This window comes from Spermophilus citellus (assembly GCF_964194105.1).
Source record: "Spermophilus citellus genome assembly, chromosome: 6".
NCBI lineage: Eukaryota > Metazoa > Chordata > Mammalia > Rodentia > Sciuridae > Spermophilus > Spermophilus citellus.
In genome coordinates, this window is record NC_138187.1 from 89,924,907 (window position 1) to 89,947,808 (window position 22,902).

Genomic DNA, 22,902 nt, shown 5'->3' on the forward strand with positions numbered 1-22,902 from the left:
TTGTAGATGGACATAATACCTTAATTTTTAAAAAATGTTTTACATAGTTCCAGGGATCGAACCCAGTACCTTATGCATGCTAAGCAAGCGCCATACCATTGAGCCACAACCCCCAGCCCTGAGGCTTTGTTAACAAATTGGGTATGGATTTTCCAGTAACTATTTCATAAAAGGGCAATCTACATTTTTCAGTTGGAAGTGGGTATGACTGCCATTAAAGCCAGTGGTAACACCTTTGGCCAAGGCAATACAATTGGCTGACTTTACTAATTTCAATTTTAAAATATCATTGTGTTCATGTTATGGTTTTGATGAGGTGTCTCCCCAAAAGCTCCTGTTTCCGCAGGAATATTCAGAGGTGAAACAATTAGGGTGAGAGCTGTTTATCGTAGGTTGAATGAACTACCTGGAGTGGGGGGGCAACTACAGGCAGGCAGAGCACGACTGGAGAAGGTGGGTCTTTGGGTGCATACCCTGGAATGGTGCATGTTCCCCTTAACCACCTCCCACACCTGCCTTGACTTAAGCTGCTTTCCTCCACTGGGCCTTTCCCCCATGATGTGCTGCCTCACCTTGGATCCAGAGCAATGGAGTCAGCTATCTATGGACTGAAAACTGTGAGCCCCAGATAAACTTCTCCTCTTCTAGAGTTGTTTTGGTCCAGTCATTTTAGTCATAACTGCGAAAAAGCTGACTATAACACTCACTGAGGGTGTCAACTGAATTAAGTCCAACTGTAAATGTTTGAAGGGTCCATTAAGTGGTGGAAATGCACCATCAGAAGTTTTTGTTGTCTTCCCAAGATTATGAGTTTGGCAAACCAAAAATTGACTATAAATAATTTTGGCAATTATAAGACAATTATTCCACCAGTATTTTTTAATCATTTGGACTCAAACCATGTTCATCACTTACATAAGTGATCCTCTGACCAGAAGCAATAACAAGTACAGAGACTCTTAAACTTGCTCCTAGTGTCCTCTCAGGAGGAACAAAAGCATTATAGGATGGAGTGTGCTTTTTTATCCAGTTGTCTGTAGCAGTAGAGAGGTTGGGGAGCTTTTGAAGAGATAATTCTAGAACTGCAGACTGTTAAATTGCTCCAAACAGAATCCATTTTTTAAAAAATATTTATTTTTAGTTATAGGTTGACACAATATCTTCATTTTATTTTTATGTGGTCCTAAGGATTGAACCCAGTGCCTCATGCATGGTAGGCGAGCACTCTACCCCTGAGCCACAACCCCAGCCCTCTAATTTGTTTTTGACATTTTCTGAAGCCTTCAAGAAAGCAGAAATTTCATTGGCAACAGGATGAAGTAAAACTGTACTATTCATGAATTGTTTATGTCAGATAGTGTTACATGTAGTTGTTTGGATATAAATGGAAACCATCCATGTATGCTCAATCAACTACTTCCATATACAAATTAGCTACCTCATGATTGATTGCTGAGCCAATTGGTAATAGGATGGAACACATACCAATTAATAAACTGGCAGAATCCTTAAGATCTGATTTTCAATAGATGTTACAAATGCATTAAATCTCTTCTGGACTTGTTTGACACTGCTTCTTATTTTTGCAGAAGAACCAATTGCTATACCAAATAGTACATCATATCCAAACTTGCAAATTGATACAACTTCAATTTGTGTTATTTCTGTTCTATCTTCTGCAGTTTCTTGGGGAATAAAATAATTGTGGTGGTGCTCATCTCAGACATGATGCAGGCAGATCACCTTTTGACTTCTGCAGCTGTCAAGTTGGCATGTAGTACATTGGTTAAGAAGCACAAAGATAATCCCAAGGGTTATTTCAGTGAGTCTCCCATGCCATACCAGATCCCTAAAGTCCTTTCCTTTTCTTCTGAATTCTTCTACTGGGCCAATTACAGATCCTTTGGTCCTTGTTCCCTGTAGAAATTGCTGGAAAATAACTGGAAAGTTATAGTTGTGAGAGTCCATTCTCTCCTGACAGGGTTTATGGCTGCCTGGTTTTTCTGGCATTTTAGTTGTGGCAGGAAATGGTCTTTGATATATTTTGAGTCCAGATGCTTCACTGTGATTCTAAGTGAGCTCTGTAATCTGCACTGGTTCTTCCTTCTCTTGCCTGCAGGATTATATAATGGATGAATTAATCTTCTGCAAAAAAACCCTTCAGAGACTGAATCTAAAAGTCAACAATTTCCTACCTTTCCTTGGTCCCACCTTGAACAAGTTTTGAAAGGGTTATTAATATCCTCTTTCCATTCTGTTTTTGTCATCCACTTCAAGCTTCTCCAGGTCCCAATGTCATATGCATAAGGTGGTAGAGGTCAGGGAGTCTCAGATTTTAAGTTCCTATGAGAATCCTAAAGGTCTGGAAAATTTTTTTGAGGAATTTCTGTTAGATTTGGATTCTCTTATGCTGGCTCTAAGTTCTGTCTCAGAACATGGGGCAGAAAAGATGGCAGGTAACCTTGGTTGGTCAGAAGGCATCACTCTATTTAGCATTTGTCTTTTTATCTTCAGAAAAAAAAGGCAACTGGATAAAGGGTTAGTGGAATCAAGAGTATTTAGATAAAGACAGAGAGAAGAGTCAGAGTTTTAGTTCAGTTATTAAAGTACAGACTTCTTTCATCATGCCCTTAGTTTGTTGCTTAAAGCTTAACTCCTTTTTCTTTATTTACCTTTCTTTTTACCTTTATTTATTTTATTTATTTTTATGTAGTGCTGAGGATTGTACCCAGGGCTTCACACATGTGAGGCATGTGCTCCACCACTGAGCCCCAATGCCCAACCCTTAACTGCTTTTTCAAAAAAAAGGGAAGCAATTTCTGACGCATTAGATTTTCTAGATATGTCTACATAAGAATTAAAAAATATACCCTATTGTATTGTCAGTTTTTTTTTTTTTTTCCTTTTCAGTGCCGGTAATTGAACTCAATGTCTTGTACATGCTAGGCAAGTACTGTCCTGTTTTAGCAGTTTTGTTTTTTGGGTTTTTTTTTTTTTTTTTTTTTTTTGGTGCTGGGATTGAACTCACCGCACCCAATCACTGAGCCACATCTCCAGCACTATTTTGTATTTTATTTAGAGATAGGGTCTCACTGAATTACTTAGCGCCTTCCTTTGCTGAGGCTGGCTTTGAACTCACAATGCTCCTGTCTCAGCCTTCTGAGCTACTGGGATTACAGGTGTGAACCTAGGTACCTGACTTTTAGCAGGGTTTAAAAAAAAAATCTGTTTTTCACATATGACTTGTAATTCTCTCCAAATTAAAACCAGCGCCACTGCTTTTAAGTTGTTTAAAGTTAGATTAATCCATTATCCCCAAAATGCACATGTTCTGGGCCCATAATTTTAATACATGAATCTAGACGGGAGTCCCAGAAAGTGGAATCTTGCAATTCTTTAATTGTGAAGAGCCTATAAATAATTGAAGAAATAAACAAAAACCAAAATAAGCAAATAAACAAAAAACAATCTGAGTTCCTTAACTGGATCTATTCCAGTTAAAAGTGTTAAATCCAATTTGACTTGAAACCCAATTCATATTTTGTCTGTTAAAAAACAACTGAGGCATCTTATCTGAATCCAATTCAGGAAAGTGGGGTGGGAAGAAAGTAGGGTGAGGGGAGAAAGAGAAAAAGAATAACAAAGTTTGCTCAGATAAACTTGTAGAGCTGAGAATCCAAAATGAGTGGAAGCATGAGATCCAAGAAACTTAACCCAGGGCCTTTAGATGCTATAAGACATCACCAGGCCCAAAGTGTGGTTGTGGGTAGTTCGTGTAGAGGCTTGATGCTTCTGGGACACACTGTAAGTTCTACTTTGGACCCTACTAACTATGCCAATTTGTTAAAGAAAAAACCAAGATGAGTTAACTTTAAAAGCTTATTTAAACAACAAATACATGGAACTAGGCAGTGCATCAAGCCAATAATGGTTCAGAATGCCCCGCACCTACAACGTGGTGAACTGTATTTATAACCAGAAAAACAGGAAATGTACAAAGATTACTCTAGTGCAATTCTGCACTTGCCTAATTAGGGCGCAATTTGGCAGCCTTCAGCCTGGGACTGGCTGAGGCTCAATTGCTTGGTTACCAGGGTATACTCTTTAAGTTAGGTTATGACCCGTGTGGACATCAAGCTAGGGTGCCTGTCTCTCATTTTGGAGGCTACTTGGGCCAAATTTTCTCCAGCATGGAAACCAGTTTAAGTCAAATTTACTTCCCAGAACGTATAAGAACAGCACGGGGCACGAAGTAAAACACGTAATTCCTGAGCTCTTCTCTGCCATGTGGACAGGAGCAGGCGCCAAGTTGCAGCGTGCGACCGAAGCTGGCAGGCCCCCAGAGGCGGCCCAGATCAGAGTTCCGCACCCACGTGGCCACACACGCACCTAACGGCTCACACTAGCTCAAAGTCCAAGGGCAGCGGTCTGGCTTTGGCCCTTGGATTTAGCGAGCTCCTGCCCAAGCCGCGGGAGTCATGAAAGTGACAAACGCACCACAGTCAGGGTCCCACTTCTCTCCCGCAACTCAACTCCCGGCCGGCGCGCCGCCGCCCAAACCACGGTGGCAGAGGACGGGCGGGGAACCGGAAGCCAAGATGGCGACATCCCGCCCTCCTCTCGCGACTGGCGAGAAAAGAAGAAGGTTGGGCGAACGACAGGGACGTAGCCAATGAGAGGACGGGGCGCGCGTGACTGGCGGCTCTCGCGGCCTCTCGGCAGGCCCCGCCCCGGCTGCGGAGGCTCGGTCACCGCCCGCCGCGCCCTCTCCTCTCGGCCCTCCTTCCTCGCCCTGCCCAACTCAGCTCTTCCCGTCTGAGGTGGCGGTCGGCCTCGCCTCCTGGTCAGCTCCATTTTACCTCTCCTCCGCTTTTCCCTTTTCCTCGGGCCCGAAACGGCCTGAACACCTTACCGCCTTCTTAGGGTGGCCTCAGAGCCTCTGCGCTTCCTCTGTTCCCGGATCCTCGATCCTCGCCCTGCCCCACCATGAATGAGGAGTACGACGTGATCGTGCTGGGCACCGGCCTGACGGTGAGCTGCGGGCGGAGGGTGCGGGGCGGCCAGCGATGTGCGGGCCTGGGGGGCGTCCCCTCGCCCGGTCTCCCGGCCTGGCCTCGACTCCCTTCCCATCCGGCCGCCCGGGTGGCGGTGGACGCACTCCCCCGGGCAACAAGACGGTCCAGCGTCCGAGACCTGCCGGCCTGAGTCCCCTCGAGGGCTGTCTTTTCGTCGTCGGCCTTGGTTTTCGGGGAGGGGGACGAGGCTAGTGGAAATGAACAGGTTTGAAGGAAGCGGGCTTTCTCCAAGTTTGCAGCGAAACAGCAGGAAATGGAAACCCAGGCGGTGCATCTGTGGAGCTAGTCAGTCGGGTAGTAACGGCCGAATAAAAGCAGGTGAGAAGAAGCTTCACCCTTATGCAGAAATGAAGAGGAAAGGGAAAAAACCTTGCCCTGGGGTGCCGCTGCTCCTTTACTTCCCTTTTGGGTCTGTGACCTATCCCGATTGGAAGCGGAGAAGCACTAGGCGGAGGGGGGAGGGTGTAAACCACTCGCAGTGGCGTTTCCTATTTAGTCTGCAGCCACTACTCAGTATTGGCTGTCAAACCAGGGAGGTTTCGTGACAAGTTATTGAATAGTTATTTCTTTCTAATTGCTAGAGTTTTAAGTTTTTGAAGAAAATGCAGAAATTAGCTTTTCTTTCTTTTTTAACTACCTCTTCCTGCCAGTAAGTTGATTCCTTTAAAGCACTTTGTCAACCCACTTACTGAGCATCAATAGAATTGGAAGTTAGTTTTCTCAGAACTTGGATGTCAGATGCTTTTGCACCTGACTTTTACCATCTTTCCCTTTTGTTTGGTTTGCTTCCTGCCTCCACTGTCTCTTCTGACTGCTTTGTATTAAGAAACTGATGGGTGATGGATTGCTAGAGGCCAAGATCTTTCTACTACTCAACTCCCTTCAGGGAGTTAGAAGATAAATCAATAACATGAAGAGTGAATTACTAATACACAAATGCAAAGTATATCTAATACCATAGTATGTTTATTTTTCTGTGCATCTGTCTGCTTAGAGATCTTTAGATAATATTTTGCAAACAATGCAGGCAGGTTTTGTATCTAGTACCTTTTCTGTTGCTTTTTAAAAGAAAAGAAGGACTGTTCTTGCAGAAGAATTCCAATTTGTAGACAGAAACATTTAACTATCAGCTTTTTGGGGAAATTTGAAATTTTGACAGGGCTACTTCATCATGAATACTGATCCAGATGAACACTGATGTAAATCTTGTGAATTCCTTATAGTCGGACTTCAAATGCCTGAGTCATTTAATGTAAATCACTTCTTCAAGTTTGTTGAAATATGTTTTCTCAGGATCAAATTAATTTTTATAAAGCTTACACTTTATAAAATAACTATTTTTGATTTCTCTAGGTAAGAGAAAACTTTTGACATTGTATTTGGCTAATTTTTTTATAGGAAAAAGTTATCTTTCTGTTTATAGTGATTTATGATGATTGTTGAACACTCATTTCTTAATACTTTATTATATTTGACCAGTTCAGAAATAGACTTGTGACAGTCTAGGAAATAGTACCAAACAGATGCAGTTACTTCTCCAGAAAATCATTTGGTCGTTTAAATGTGGGGAATTTGGTTGAATTTCTTTTTTTATGCCAAGTTGGGAAGAATGTTGGATGCCTAAATGAATAGGCCTACCCACTGCAGGTTTTTTGTTTTTGTTTTTTTAAGTACCTAATTGGGATCTCAAGCTGAATTTAGTAGTTTGTGGTGGATTTTGGCCGTTGGAATGTGTACTGTTGCTGCCAGCATGTTGGAAGAGCCAGTTAGTTCCACTCTTTTTTTTTTTTCTATGATTATTGCTAGTCTTTCAAATTTACTCATGATTCAGGTTAGTTAAACATAGACAAGTGAGAAATATGATATGTCAAGAGCTTTGTAATGTTGTGAACAACCAATAAAAAAAAAATTAAAAAAAAAAACATAGACAAGTGAGTACAAATCCATCATCATGCAGGTTTCCACCTGCCTAGTTCAGAAACATCACTTTGTATCAAAGATGATACACAATCTTATAGGATAACAAACAAGATAATATACTTCATTTAAATTTGCATTTGGACTGTGAATTTTTTGATGAATGGTGGATACATACTTACCATTTTCGGTTGTCATTTTATAGCTATTGATGATAACTCTTTAATCTCCTGTTAGTTTCCTATATTATTTTGTGAGATGTTCTTTTGAGAATTATATCAATTCAGGGTAATCACATTGTTACCATCATTGGTAGGAGTAGTCACAACAGGGGGATTTTAGTGATACCAGGACTTAGATGACTGGCAGTTCAATGAGGAGATCTCCAAAGTTAAAAATTTTCAGTTCCAAATTAACTTTGAGTTTCTAGAGTTAACATGCAACTTTGTTTCCTTAATTTTTGGCTTATAAATATTTAGTGCCTAAGATTTAAGACCCTAATAAAGGCATATATTATGATGTATGGATATTACATGATATTACATGATGTTCCCTTGTGTCTGTACTTTGACTGTCAGAAACTTTTACTTGTAAATAAGTGTGAAGAACTGTTGGAGATTTGTATATTGCTTTAGTGGCATTGTTTACATCAGTTAAGTCTAATTAGCTCATATTAATCCACAATTTTTTTTCCATTTTATTTTACTTATTGTTAGTTTTTACAAACAATAGATTTGCTACAACATGCTGTAGCTCATATTGAATTAAAAAATTTAACACATTTCCAAAATTTAAAAGGTATACTATAAGGAGTCTTAGGACTGTTGTACAATAATGTTACAAATGGTATAAAACTGTAAAATATGAGCCTGCTGTCGGGATAACATCCATTAGTTACATTTTTTTTTAAAAGAGAGAGTGAGAGAGGAGAGAGAGAGAGAGAGAGAGAAAATTTTTAATATTTATTTTTTAGTTCTCGACAGACACAACATCTTTGTTGGTATGTGGTGCTGAGGATCGAACCCGGGTTGCACACATGCCAGGCGAGCACGCTACCACTTGAGCCACATCCCCAGCCCCATTAGTTACATTTAATCCACAGATATTGATAGTAACTTTAATAAAGAAAACCTAAAATGATTTGGTAAAAACTAAAAAATGAGTGTTCTATATAAGGAATTGTGAGTTATCCCTTTAAAGAACTATAGATTTTGGGTAAAAAACTTTCTAAATGATATCAAAACTTCTTTAACAAACTAAAGAACATTATTAATTTACTTTATAACTAAGATTTCACATCACGAGGATTAATTATTGTCTTAAGCTATAACCGAATGAAGCCATTAAGACTTAGTAAGCTCTGTAGGAACTTGGACCCCCCACCCCTTTCCCATATTGGGGATTGGATACAGGGACATTTAACCACAGAACTACATCCCCAGCCATATTTATTTAGAGATAGGGTCTATATTGTACTATATAATATATTCTTTTAGCAATGTAGAAACAATCTTTTATTATTGGTTTAGAAGAATCAATGGATTTGCAGATTTTTTATTAGCTTCAGTTAACTTTTGTTGTATTTGTTCCAGGTGATAACTTTGAAGGTAGTTACTGTCAGCTCTTTGATTCTGCTGCATCATTCAATTATTGGGCCTCTTTATTTTAGTTCTCAGCTTTCAGTGATTGCTTTAGATCCAGTAGGTCATACTTTCTTTTGCAGTGGAGTGTGAAAAGTTATATGTGGAAGCTATGCAACATTCAAAAGTTGTTTGCTGTGATTTTTTTCTTCAAAAGTTTAACCCTGAGTCTACTTTGTTAGCTGGGAATATGAGGGGTCTTCCTGTTTTTTAAATTTTTTTAAGAACCTACTTTCAAGACATAAATACTATTTTACTTTCACATATTATATTGAACTATATATGTTAGTACTTTATTTAGCAAGTTAGCTGTTTTAGATGATATTAGGGCTGATTTTTGTAGTTGTAAAATACTTTCGGTTCTGTTTACCAAGATATCATTAAGAAAATGAAAATTAAGCCACAAAATGGAAGAAAATCTTTCTGTTCCATGTAACCAAGGAAGGACTTAACAGAATATATAAAGCACTTTCATAAGGCAATAAGAAAATGACAGGAAGCCTATAAAAAGTGAGTAAAAAACTTGAAAGGAAACTTATTAAAAAAAGATATCTAGTCTTAATCAAATACAAAAGTACTAAACTTCATTAATTAACAGGAAATTCTTCTTAATGAGAATGGGCTAAAATTAAAGACAACATAAAGTTTTGGGCAAGGATTTGAAACTCCAAGGACATTTTTCATATGATACTTAAAAGCATAAATTATACAACTATTTTGGAAAGCTGATTGACAGTATTTGCTCTCCTTGATAGCTAGCTACAGAAATGTATACTTGAAAGTTATGTTAGAGTGTTCATAGAGCATTGTTTGTAATAGTCAAAAACTGGACCAATAGTAGAAAGGATAAGAAAAATGTGGTATGTCCATTCAGGGGAGACTTCTACAGCTTTGTTACCCAGTGTATGGTCCATAAATCAACTGAAGTTTCAGAAGCTTCAGGATCTGCTTAGGACATGCCAAGTCAGGATCCACTTCAATATTCTTTGCTTGCAGGATTAGATATTCCTTCTGAACTGGTATAGAACAGTAAATATTTTAGGTTTTTCGGGCCATATGATCTCTGTCACAATTACCAAACTAGGGCAGTGTGAAAATAACTGTGCATAATATGTACATAAATGGGGCATGGATATTTACCAATAAAACTATATTTAAAAACAGTAGTATGCATGCTGAATTTGGATCATGTACCTTAGGGATCCCTGCTTTGTGGCAATGTGAATAAACAAATTAGACCTCACACAAAACATGAATGAATCTTTTAAACATAATGTTGAATAAAAGATGCCAGATCAAATAAATACCACATGATTCCTTTTATATGGAGTTCAAAAACAGAACAAATTGTTGCTGTTAGAAGCCATAAGAGTGATGATGATGGTGGTTATGAGTGAAACGGCATGAGTGACTTTCAGAACATAATGTTTTGTTTCTTGAGTCATAAAAAACTATGCATACTTGTATACTAAAATTGAATCTGATAGTTTTAATCATTTAAGAAATATCAAATGAATACATACATTATAGAGGAAAATTGAAAATTGTATGAATTAAGAAATAAATATTTCAAAGTCAAATAGATTATTTGGGGAATGAGATTATACTTCTCTGCTATATAGGGTATTTTGGGCAAATTTGAGAAATTCTAAAATTTATAAATGTATGTGGAATTTCCTTTGTCGTCTTAAAAAATTAATCACTGATCCACAAAATTGTGGTATAAGGAATTCTGTTGTCAGTTTATTAATGGTTATCCTTTATCTTGGATGCTTTTATTCTGGATGCTTCTTCCTTAGGGCTCTATTTCTCAAACATTTTGGTGTAGATTCTGTTTCCACTCTTAAAACTGAAGATCATAAAAAACTTATTTATAAGGATTGTTTCTGTCAATATTAGAAATCAACAGAAATAAAAAAATTGATCTACTTTAAAAAACAGTAATAAATCCATTACATGTTAACATGCTTGACAATTTTATTAAATGTAACAATTTTTCAAAATCAAGATTTATGAGATCATTATTGTCTTACATTTTCTGCAGATCTCTTTAATGCCTGACTTTATAAAAACTCCTGTATTCAATCTGTTGTGATAATTGTCTATCAGAAATTTATGAAAATAATCAGACCACACAAAAGTGTAAGTGGATCAAAAACGGAATATAATAATACAGTCTTTCAGATTGTTGTTGAAATTTTTTTACATACATGAAAACACTAGCATTAATTTTTGAAAAGATGAATTGCAATAATAACCCAACAACTCATCAATGGTTTGATATTCCTTTTTTTGTATGTGGTACCGGGGATTAAACTCCAGGGCACTCGACCCCTAAGTCACATCCCCAGCCCTATTTTGTGTTTTATTTAGAAACAGGGTCTTACTGAGTTGCTTAGCACCTGGCTTTTTCTGAGGCTGGCTTTGAACTTGCCATCCTCCTGCCTTAGCCTCCCAAACCGCTGGGATTACAGGCGTGTGCCACCTTGCCCAGAAATGGTTTGATATTCTGATACATTAAAATTCATTGGTAAAGTTTGCACTGTGAATTCCCTTTTTTCTCCTGCATGATTTTATAACATTTTTCCTATGTCATTTGGAAAATATGCAAATCTTTCCAATGTTAACACATTTCATTTTCCAATTAAAAAAATCATATTTGTTAATACTGTTACTGAAATGTCATTTAAAAGTCAGTATTAGGGACCTGACATACATGCCCAGATTTTAAAAAATTCTAATTATCATTCACAGTTTTAACTTGTTATTGGCAACAAATAATGTCAGTTACTTTCCTTTATATTCATTTTTGAGAAAATGCCTGACAAATATCTAAGCCTAATTAATCATAGTTTGTCAGTCAGTTGGTTTTTAAAATCAAAATGATGATCTGTGAAAAAAGTAGCTAGCTCAGCTTACTTAATCCTGAGGTGTAAGTAATTTAAAATGTGTATTTCCCATTTTATTATACAGAAGATAAAAAGACATATTAAAGGGTATGCATTTTAATAGTTAATTTCTATGCTTCATTAAAGGTATCTCTTAAGCAAGTGCCTGTTAGTGAAGAATATAATGACTGCTAGTTTAGAGCCTCTGTTCTATTTTATCAAAACACCATTGATTTTGCATCATCAGTGCAAATGCAAACCTAGTTTTTGAAAAGTGACTCAATGTTCTTGGTGTTATTATGAAAATAGTTTTCTCTTGGGACCCACTGGGATCCAAGACCACACTTTGAATCTTGGTGACTTTAGGGCTTTCTTCATAGAATATGTCATGTTGCATGAATATAACTGTTAGTTACTAAGAAGATTCTTCGCCCCCTCTGGTGCCAAGGATTGAATCCAGGGCCTTGTGCATGCAAGGCAAGCACTCTACCAATTGAGCTATCCCAGCCTGAGAATTCTTTTTTTAACTAAGAGAATTCTTAATTTCTTAGTGACTGGTTTTTGAAGGTTTTAAATATGTTGTGGGACTTGCCTTCTTTTAAAGATACTTACGTTTTCCCTGTAGGAATGTATTCTGTCTGGTATAATGTCAGTGAATGGAAAGAAGGTTCTTCATATGGATCGAAACCCATATTATGGAGGAGAGAGTGCATCTATAACACCACTGGAAGATGTAAGTGTTAATAAAAATAAACATGCCTTTTGTATTTTGAATATTTTCCTAGTAAATCTTCATTTTAATCCCGAGAGATGGTTTTATTTATTTATTTATTTAAATTTACTAAGTAGAAAGTCTGGAGCACATAATTTTGTAGGAGCTTCTTTTGGGGGGCTGTAGAAGTTTTAATTGTGACCTGTTGTTGCCATCTAGTGTCTATTATCTCTCAAAGCTAACAGAATATATACTAGGAAGATTGATAGCAGGGGGCCTAACATACCAAGCACAATGCCAGTGCTTTCCACTTGGTCTTATTTATTCTCTCAGTCACTCAAAGGCATATTTTTATCCCCATTTTTCAGGCTACAAAATAGTCTCTGTGTGGTTAAAATCTCAGGGTTTGGTTGTGAACCTGTGCTGTACATTTCTAAGCTTAGTTCCCGTTGCTTTAGTAGTCTATTTTCTGCCTTTTTAGGATAAGGCCACTTGAAACATACATAAAAAAAAAAAAATTTTTTTTCTGGTGCTAAAGGATCAGACCCTAGGCCTTGAACATTCGAGGCAAGCTCCCTACCACTGACCTACATCCCCAGCTGCACATGAAGTACTAAGTGTGTTATACTAAACTCACTTATAAATTTCTCGGTGTGGGGCTTGTTGAACATCCGCATGTATCCACCATTAATAATGCTTATAACTTGGACCACTTGGTTCAGGTGATGGCCACCAAATTTCTTTATATACAGTCTGAAGGGATTTGCTGTCACCATTCCTTCCACACTGAGCACATTTATTAGCTGATCTTTAATAAGTTGAACACATTTTCTTCTTTCTCCTTTTTCTTTTTAAAATTTTTTTCTTATGGTGAATATATTCAGATACTTGAATTTTTATTATGTATCTACCAACTTTGTTTTATGTTATCAGTAAGATTCATGAAATTGAAATAATATTCTCAAATTTTAAACTGCAGGCTTCCTTTTATCAAAGTTTCTACTCAATTTAGAAATTATAAGTTAGCTGTTCCTACTGCTAAACACCCCAAACCAAAACCCCCCAGAAAAAAAACAACACAAAGAAGTTTTGGGGAGTGATGGATATATTTGATACTTTTCGATGGTGTTCATAGCCACATACTATTCTCTAGATTCATCAGAATATATACGTTAAGTGTGTGCATTTTTTTGTATATCAGTTATACCTTAATGAAACTTAAAAAGCTATGTTAACTAGAATTAGTTTTAATTATCTTTTCTAGTTTGAAGGATCCAAAATTTATTTTTAACTCCTAATATAACTACAGAAGCAAAGTTAGGGTGGGTTAACTGGACATTATATGGCCCCTAATATGCAGTGTAATGTAATCAACAACAATTTCTTACAAACTAGCCTAATCTTCTCAAAAGAAAAAAAAAGTGAGAAAACTTTTGAATGAAGATGAGAATAAGAAGAAATAAAAAAAATGCAATGTTTGAACCTTTAGTTAATTGTGGTTTGAAAAACAAAAAGACTACTAAATAGCTTCATAAATCTTTTGTTAGCTTTTTATGTGGGGGAAGAATGAGTTCTACCAATAAGGAATGTACCTACAGAACTACTAGTGTCACTAATAAATAGTCTCCTGTTTTGTTTTATTGCTACTAAAAAACAAATTAAGGGGCTGGGGATGTGGCTCAAGCGGTAGCGCTTGCCTGGCATGCGTGCGGCCTGGGTTCCATCCTCAGCATCACATGCAAAACAAAGACATTGTGTCCGCCAAAAATTAAAAAAATAAATATTAAAAAATTCTCTCTCTCTCTCTCTCTCTCTCTCTGTGTGTCTCTAAAAAAAAAAAATTAAAACTTATGTAATATTTTGTTTATTTTAGCATTCACAAATTGATCAATCTGTCTTATTTATGTATGTATTGGGACCTTGATAAACATTTTATCTGATAAAATATGAAATGCCCTCCTACCTTACCGTATTGTAGTAGTGTTTTGTTATTATACCAAAACCACATAATCAAAAGTATTATATAAAATAATGGAAAATTAAATTTTGTTACTTTTTGTTTTGTTTTTAGTTATACAAAAGATTTAAATTACCAGGACCACCACCAACATCAATGGGGAGAGGAAGAGACTGGAATGTTGACTTAATTCCCAAGTTTCTTATGGCTAATGGTAAAGAATTCTAACTTAATTTATGAAAGTATACTGGATCTTATTTGGAGGTAGAAACTACCTCTCAAAGAGAGAATATTATTATGTGTGTGAGGAACTGGATTTTGTTGAATTGTAATAGTATGGTTAATGATGTGGTCCATTAGAGGTGTCTGGAGTTAGTAAGTTAAGAATGGAGAGAAGTGCGTGTGGTTTATTACTAAATGACTATAGAGAAACAAAGTTTTTTTTTTTTTTCAAATATATTTTTAGTTGTTGACAGACCTTTTTTAAAAATTTATTTATTTATATGTGGTGCTGAGAATCAAACCCAGTGCCTCACACATGCCAGGCAAATGTGCTACCGCTGAGCCCCAGCCTCAGCCCGAGAAACAAAGTTAAGATGTAGCAAGATACATGCCAAAATTTTGTAAGCATTTTGTAAATGTAAGTTTTGTAAAATAAAATTGGAAGCATTTGACATAGCTATAAACATTGGTACAATTAGGATGTGGTGTAGTACATACCAGAATTGTAAACATTTGTAACTGACTTCTCTCTCTATGCTTTGCGGACAATTTTAGATAACTGACCCTTTAAAAACTGAGTCATCTTAATGTTTTTTTTTGTGTAGGCTTTTAAAATTATTTTTCATATTAATTTTCTCTCATCATAGAGGCATGAAATATCTTTTTAAATTATTAGTACTTGAGGTGACATTGGAAAACTAAGTTCTTGGTTATCAAAGTCTATGTTTTATGAATAAAAGTATGTGCTACCCTTTCCTTTTATTCTTTTGTTTCTATTACATTGTTTGTTTTAATAGAAAGAGACCTTATTTGAATTTTCTCTAAAATTTGCTAAATTCTTTTGGGGTAAACTCTAAAAAAAGTTTGCTTAAGTAATATTTAAACTAGTAAGCAGTTAAGTAGAATGAAAAGCAAATTTACCTAATTATAATCTCACCATCTAGATTTAATTATAGTTAATATTCTGGTGTATGACATAGTAGTTTTGGTCCCAATTAACTTTTTTTTTTTTTTAAGCCAGTATGTTATGAACGTGCATGCACACGTGACAAACCCCGTTTTATACTCAGAATTGTATTATGGGGACAAAGATAATAATCTTTTTCAAAAGTCTTTTCCTTTTTTATTGCCACATTTTATTTTTACCAGTGATATTATCCTACCCATTTCCTAGTATCTTATCAACCCTTATTTTGGTTGATATTTTGTCATTGAGAGGTAAATTTGGTTGATATTTTGTCATTGAGAGGTAAAATCTGAACTTTAAAAATATCTATTTTTTTAGAGGATAGAATGAGGTTTACATACTGACTGACTTTCCTCTTTAGTAAATTGGCCAGCCTTGTGCTGGTACATTTTTCCATTGAGCTTTTTGTGTTTTTCTTTATTGATGTGAAAGAGCTCTTTATAACTAAGATTACCATTTTAAAGTTATGCAATTTGCCTAATAATCATTAAAATTTTTTTCTATACTCAGGCTTTTTTCATGTCATATTGGTTGATCTTTTTTCGTTTCATTGATTTTTATTTGCAGGTGGTTTATTTTTGAAATTTTCTTTTCACCTTGCCTCAAGTTATTAGAATACTAATGGTTGTTTTAATGATTTGACGATTTCATTTTTTGTCATAAATTTTTACATTTTACCATTTAATACATCTATTGTATGAAATATATCTGCTTTGTTGTCCTATTGGTTTAAAAGTAGAGATTGAATGTGTATGTAGCTCAATGGTAGAGTGTTTCTCCAGCATGTATGAGGCCCTGGGTTCAGTCTCTGGGAACACATACACATATACACGCACACACGCACGCACCCCACCATACACAAAATAAGTAGAGATTGAAGTTTATTATTCAAAATGGCCAACCAGTTGTCCTTCAATACCATTCTTTTTTTTTCTATTTTGATTTTAAATTTTACCAAACATTAATTTGTTAACACATTACATTTTTACACGTGGTATCTACGTATTATTTTTCCCCAATTTGGGGACCAGCTAATATAATTGTATAGTAATATATGTACAACTATAATTATATTTTAATAACCGGTTGTGTCTCTCAATACTTTATTTCTTGCTCTCAAAAAAGAAAAAGAAAATTGATCTTTTTGACAACCCTAGTGTGTGTATCTTCATATCAGCTTTAAAATAAAATTTTGGTTTCACAAGTTTGCTGTTTTTTACATAAGAATTTTTAGGCTTATAGAAAGGTAATATTTTTACTTGCATGCCTGGCTCTTTCTATATCTGGTGTTGATGTTCACTTTAATAAATATAAATTGACTTGGAAACTGAAATATTTTGGGAGTTGTTTCTTTGAAATATGATAGAAACTGTTAAGCAGCTTAAATCCATTTGCAGTAATACTGCAATTCTAAATCTCATGCCTCTAATATCTTTTACCCTTGGCAAAGCAAGTTCATAAGAATTATTAACGCTGAAATCATAATGTTAGAAAAGAAACTTCTAACTATGTAGTAGGTATGTGCCCTGATTTACCATTTAAAATATGGCTTTGCAGATTTGTTTTGTAAGAGCTATTGGACAATGTTAAGAAGAAATTGGGAAGCTGTTAGTATTAGTAAATGTGCGTTTATTTCTGTTAATTTTTAGTGGTAGCAAGATTTAAGTTAAAGTTTGAATTCTATGACTTTTCTAGGTCAGCTGGTTAAGATGCTACTTTACACAGAGGTCACTCGCTATCTAGATTTCAAAGTGACTGAAGGGAGCTTTGTTTATAAGGGAGGAAAAATCTACAAGGTTCCTTCTACTGAAGCAGAAGCCCTGGCATCTAGTAAGTACATTCATTTTATCTTCTCAGTATAATTAGATTATATAGTAGAAAGAAATATCAGACATCAATCCATCCAGTCAACAAATATTTATTGAATGCCTTATTATGTGCCAGACACTGTTCTAGGCAGAAGAGAGTACATTAGTGATCTTTAACATTCTGTATGGTTAGGGAGGGGAGAAGGTTCTTTTTCATTGTCTTTCTTATAACTGCATGCTGCTAGTAGGAAGAGCTGAGGGTCTATAAAGTGGTAGTTTATAGCTGTCTGTTCACCTTTTAGTATAAAAAGCAGTGAATGGATTATCTAGTGTTTCTCTAAGGTAAGTGACCAACAGGGCAACCAACATCCACATTTCTTTCTCTGTTAGATGCCAGAATATGTCTTAGCATTCAGAAGAGGAAAAGGAAGAGCATTCAGCATTTTAGGTAGTTGGTTAAGTGTTGATTGGTTATCAAAGGAAGAACTTTGATATTGTTCCCTTCATAGATCATATTTTTTTCAAAGACTTACTTTCTTTGTATCTAATAAGAGTCATAATTCAGGGGCTGAGGTTGTGGCTCAGTGATAGAATGCTTGCCTCGCATGTTTGAGACCATGTGTTCGATCCTCAGCACCACATAAAAATTAATAAGTGAAATAAAGGTACTGTGTCCAACTACAACTAAAAAATAAATACTTTTTAAAAAAAGTTTAAAAAGAGACATAATTCATATTTAAGTACTGACTGTAATTACTTATAACTGGGGGTAAACTTAAAGACTTTATAACTAATATATATTAATTGTGTGGGTTTTATTTTAAAGTTGTGAAATTGGAGGTGATGTTATCCAAATTTCTCATATCTTAATTTACATTTTGCCTTAGAGGGGCTAAGTTAATGATATTCATGTTTAAATTTTCCTCTCATACTCTCTCTCTCTCTTTTTTTATCTCTCAGTGTCCTATTGTGAGTGTATACTTTTTGAAAAATTCTTTTTTAGGTTTAATGGGACTATTTGAAAAACGACGCTTCAGAAAATTCCTAGTGTATGTTGCCAACTTTGATGAAAAAGATCCTAGAACTTTTGAGGGTATCGATCCTAAGAAAACCACAATGAGAGATGTGTATAAGAGATTTGATTTGGGCCAAGATGTTATAGATTTTACTGGTCATGCTCTTGCACTTTACAGAACTGATGAGTAAGTTTTTTGGTTTTTAAGATTTGTATTTTTCTTGGAATGCTGACTGAAATGAATTTCCCAGTTCTCCAAATTAGAAATTCTAACAGAATATATAACTGTGTTACACTATGAAAGAAGAGGCTCTAAATTCAAATTAATGTTGGAACCTTTTAAATGAATTAGGAAGTCAATAGATTAAAATCTTTTCAATAAAAGATTTTTAAATTGAGCAACTAAGAAAACTAAAACCCTTTTCTAATATTCATTTTCTTTCTAGCTATTTAGATCAACCATGTTGTGAAACCATTAATAGAATTAAACTTTACAGTGAGTCTTTGGCAAGATATGGCAAAAGCCCATACCTCTATCCACTTTATGGCCTTGGAGAATTGCCACAAGGATTTGCAAGGTAAGAGCCCATTTTTAACTGATTAGCTGATACCTCACTGATCCTGAACTTTATCTCAAATAGGTGGTACGTGAGCTTTAATTTTACCAATGAGACAAGGTATGTCTCATACTTTTCCTTTTTTTCCCATGGCATTAAGAGTGTAATACACATGTTTGTAAGTGCTCTTCCTATGAGCCTTGTCCCCAGTACTTTTATTTTTATTAAAGTGAAATTTATGTACAATGAAACATCTTTGGTTAAAAAAAAGAAAAAATTTGACAAATGTATTGACCCTGTATAACCACAACCAAAATATTTTCCTTATCCCAGAAAACTTCCTTGTTTTGTAAACAATACATCCTCTCTCCCTTGCATTACTTTTGTGATTTCTACCACCAGATTATTTTGCCTGTTGTTGAAGTTCTTATCTAGGGAACAATACAGCATGCATTCATTTGTCTCTGGCTTTTGCGTTATGTTTTTTTTTGGGGGGGGTTTAAGGGGGATTGAACTTAGGGGCACTCGACCACTGAGCCACATCCCCAGCCCTATTTTGTATTTTATTTATAGAGAGGGGATCTCACTGGATTGCTTAGGGCCAAACTTTTGCTGAGATTGGCTTTGAAATTGTGATCCTCCTGCCTCAGCCTTCTGAACCGCTGGGATTACAGAAGGGCATCACTGTGCCTGGCCGTGGCTTTTACTTTTTGCTTAACATATTTAAATATTTTGGTTGCCCTGGGGATTGAACCTAGAGCCTCAGGTATGCTGGGTAACCACTCTACCACTGAGCTACATCCTTAGCCCTGTCAGTCATTTTAATTTTAACCACCCAGTGAGTATAAAATGTCATATCATATGGTTTTAATTTGTATTTCCTGAGAAATAAAGTTGACTACTTTTTCATGAGCTTATTGGCCATTTGTATAATTTTGTTCTGTGACTGTTCAGGTCTTTGCAGATTTTTAAAGATTTGGGTTGTCTTTTTAATTTTTGATTTGTAGATCTTGATGTATTCTGGTGCCAAGTCTTTTGTCAGTTTCTTAGTCTCTGGCTTGTCTTTTGTAATTTTTACATTTTGATAAAGTGCCATATTTCAAAATTATCTTTTTATGTTTAAAGCCTTTTGTCTCCTAAGAAATCTTTGCTTTCCCTGAGGACACAAAGATACTTTTGTCTCTTTCTATAAGTTTTATTTTTGCATTTAACTCTGTCATTAATCTTGAAATAATGTTGGTGTGTGGAATGAGGTAGGGCTTGAGGTTCATCTTTACTATACCTATATTTAGTATTTTAGCAGCATTTATCGAAAAGACTTTCTTTCCCAGGTAGTCTCGGTATCTTTGTGGGGAAATAATTTAGCCATGTATATGGGTCTACTTTGGGATCCAGTTTTCTTCCAGTGATTTTGTGTGTTTTTTTCCTTATACTTTTACCACACTGTCTTGATATAGTTTTGTAGTAAATTTTGCAGTCAGGTAATGTAAGTCCAACTGTGTTCTTTTTAAAAATTTGTTTCATCTACTAAGATTCTTTGCGTTTCCATATACATTTTAGAATCAGCTTGTCTCTCCCCAGAAAAAATATTTGCTGGGATTTTGATTGAATTAAGTCTAAGATTTGAGGGAAATATTCATCATCATAGTGAGTTTTTCTATTTATTTTAAAGTTATTTGCTGCTAATACATAGAAATAAAATTCATTTTTTATATTTATGTCTTATGACTGGTTTATTAAACTAATTCACTTATTCTACTACTGTTATAGGTTTCTTAAAATTTTCTTTTATTTTTTTATTTTTTTATTTTTATTTTTTAAAGAGAGAGTGAGAGAGGAGAGAGAGAGAGAGAATTTTTAATATTTATTTTTTAGTTTTCAGCGGACACAACATCTTTGTTGGTATGTGGTGCTGAGGATCGAACCCGGGCCGCACGCATGCCAGGCGAGCGCGCTACCGCTTGAGCCACATCCCCAGCCCGGTTTCTTAAAATTTTCATGTACACAATTGTGTTATGTGTGAGTTTAGAGTTTAAATTCTCCACTTAACAATCTTGACGTGTCTTCCCTTCCCCTTGCCTTTATTGCAGTGGCTGGGTCTTCAAAAACAATGTTAAGGTGCTAAAAATGGACATTCTTGTCTTGTTCCTTGAGTTAGGGATGATGTATTAAATATAATATTGTTAAATGTTTTCTGTAATTTTTTGATAGATGGTTTTATCAGATTAAATTCCTTTCTATTCATGGTTGGCTGAGAGTTTTTATTATGAAAAGGTATTGACATTGAGTTAATCATGCAGCTTTTCTTTTGTATATTAAAATATTGAATTATTTATTTATTATTTATTTATTTGGTGGTGTTGGGGATTGAACCTGAAGCCTTGTGTATGCCAGGCAAGTACTCTGCCAACTGAGCTATATCCTCAGCCCTACAAATTTATTTTTTAATGTTAAGAAAAAAACCCTTGAATTCCTGGGATAATAAGCTCCATATTCATGATGCATTTTCTTGTTTATTGTTGGATTTAATTTGTTCATTGTGTGTGCATATGCAACTAATGCAGATAACAGATGATTGAATTGTGTGTTTCTGTTAATGATATTGTCTTATAAAGCTTGAGTGTTCTTATTTGTATCAAGGTTTGGTAGTCCATAAAATGTTTGGAAGAGTTTCCTCCTCCTTTGTTTTCTGAAAGTTTGTGAAGATTGCTATGGGTTTTTCTTCAGTGTTTCATAGACTTGATTAATGAAACCATCTGAGCCTGGAACTTTCTTTGTAACAAGGCTTTTGATTATTAATTTTCTTTTAATAGAAATTAGGCTATTTGGGCTGGGGCTGTAGCTCAGTGGCAGAGCATTTGCCTAGCATGTATGAGGTACTGGGTTTGATCCTCAGCCCCACATAAAAATAGGCTATTCATATAAGCTATTTCTTCTTGTAGTTTTCATTTGTGCTTTTCAAGGAATTTGACCATTTCATATAAGTTTTTGAATTTACTGTAAAAAGCTGTGCTAACCCTTTTGATGTATGTAAGATCATTAGTGATTTTCCCTCTTTCATTCCTGTGATTGATAATTTATATTTTCTCTCTTCTGCTAGGATTTAATATCATTTATCTTTTTTAAAGAACCAAACTTTTAGCTTATCAATTTTCTCTGTAGCTTTCTGTCTTTATCAATTGCTTTTTAAAAATTTCTTCTCCCCCAGCTTTTTTTTTTAGTTGTAGATGGACACAATATCTTTATTTATATTTTACTTATTTAATTATAATTATAAAAATGTATAATATATAATATTATATAAAAATAATATAAATTATTTTTATTTTATTTATCTTTATTTTATTTTTATATATTATCTTATTTATATTTATTTTTATGTGGTGCTGAGGATTGAACCTAGGGCCTCATGCTTGCGAGACGAGCACTGTATCACTGAGCTACAATCCCAGCCCTCTTCCCCCTTTTTTTGACTTTTATGGTTGAAACACGTGGCTGATATTACATTTTTCACATGTAACATAAGTTAAAAGTTTAATTTTCCTCTAAATCTGTGTTATCCATCCTTGGTACCTCTTTCTTTTGCCACCCCCTCCTTTTAACCTTGAGTTGTTTGGAAGAATAATTATTTCTAAACATGTGGAGATTTTTCTTAAATATCTTATTGTTATTAGTGTCTAATTTTATTATGTTCAGAGAACAAACTTAATACAATTTCAGTCCTTGAAATTGAGACATATTTTATGGTTGAATATGTAATCTTAGTGATGAATATGCTCTGAAAAAAGAATGTGTACTCTGCATTTGCTGGTGGAGTATTAAGAACTGGTAGCCTGGTGTCATGGAGCACACCTAATCCTAGCAACTCATGAAGCTGAGGCAGGAGGTTTGCAAATTCAAAGCCAACCTCAGCAGCTTAGTAGGCTCTAAGCAATATAGCTATACCCTGTCTCTAAATAAAAAGTAGAAAGAGCTGGGGATATATAACTCAGTGTTAAAGTGCTTCAGGCTGAATTCCCTGGTACCTAAAAGAGAAAGAGAACTGGTAGAAAGATTGAAATATATGTCTTTTTCTAGTTCTATCAGTTTTCTTCTTTTGTGTGTGTGGTGAATGAGATTGATCCCAGCGCCTGGCTTATGCTAG

At 35.4% G+C, this 22,902-nt stretch overlaps 2 protein-coding genes across 3 annotated transcripts in view; one reads left to right on the forward strand and one right to left on the reverse strand.

Moving 5' to 3' along the window:
- Positions 1 to 4,854, reverse strand: LOC308651076 (uncharacterized protein; the record flags this gene model as incomplete). Of its 2 annotated transcripts, none has more annotated exons than XM_081297802.1 (2): positions 1 to 2,113; positions 4,498 to 4,854. In XM_081297802.1, the coding sequence occupies 2 exons, from the start codon at positions 4,852 to 4,854 to the stop codon at positions 2,060 to 2,062; spliced, it is 411 nt and encodes a 136-aa protein (XP_081153928.1). In that variant the 3' UTR covers positions 1 to 2,059. The 2 variants fall into 2 exon arrangements, with proteins under 2 accessions (XP_081153928.1, XP_081153929.1); XM_081297803.1 differs by having other exon boundaries at positions 1 to 2,145.
- Positions 4,804 to 22,902, forward strand: part of GDI2 (GDP dissociation inhibitor 2) — a 26,169-nt gene continuing 8,070 nt past the window's right edge. Inside the window, exons 1-6 of the mRNA XM_081297801.1 lie at positions 4,804 to 5,031; positions 12,146 to 12,253; positions 14,304 to 14,403; positions 17,074 to 17,208; positions 18,190 to 18,388; positions 18,648 to 18,779. Coding sequence (XP_081153927.1) covers positions 4,987 to 5,031; positions 12,146 to 12,253; positions 14,304 to 14,403; positions 17,074 to 17,208; positions 18,190 to 18,388; positions 18,648 to 18,779 — 719 coding nt within the window. The 5' untranslated portion in view covers positions 4,804 to 4,986. The remainder of the gene's footprint in view (positions 5,032 to 12,145; positions 12,254 to 14,303; positions 14,404 to 17,073; positions 17,209 to 18,189; positions 18,389 to 18,647; positions 18,780 to 22,902) is intronic.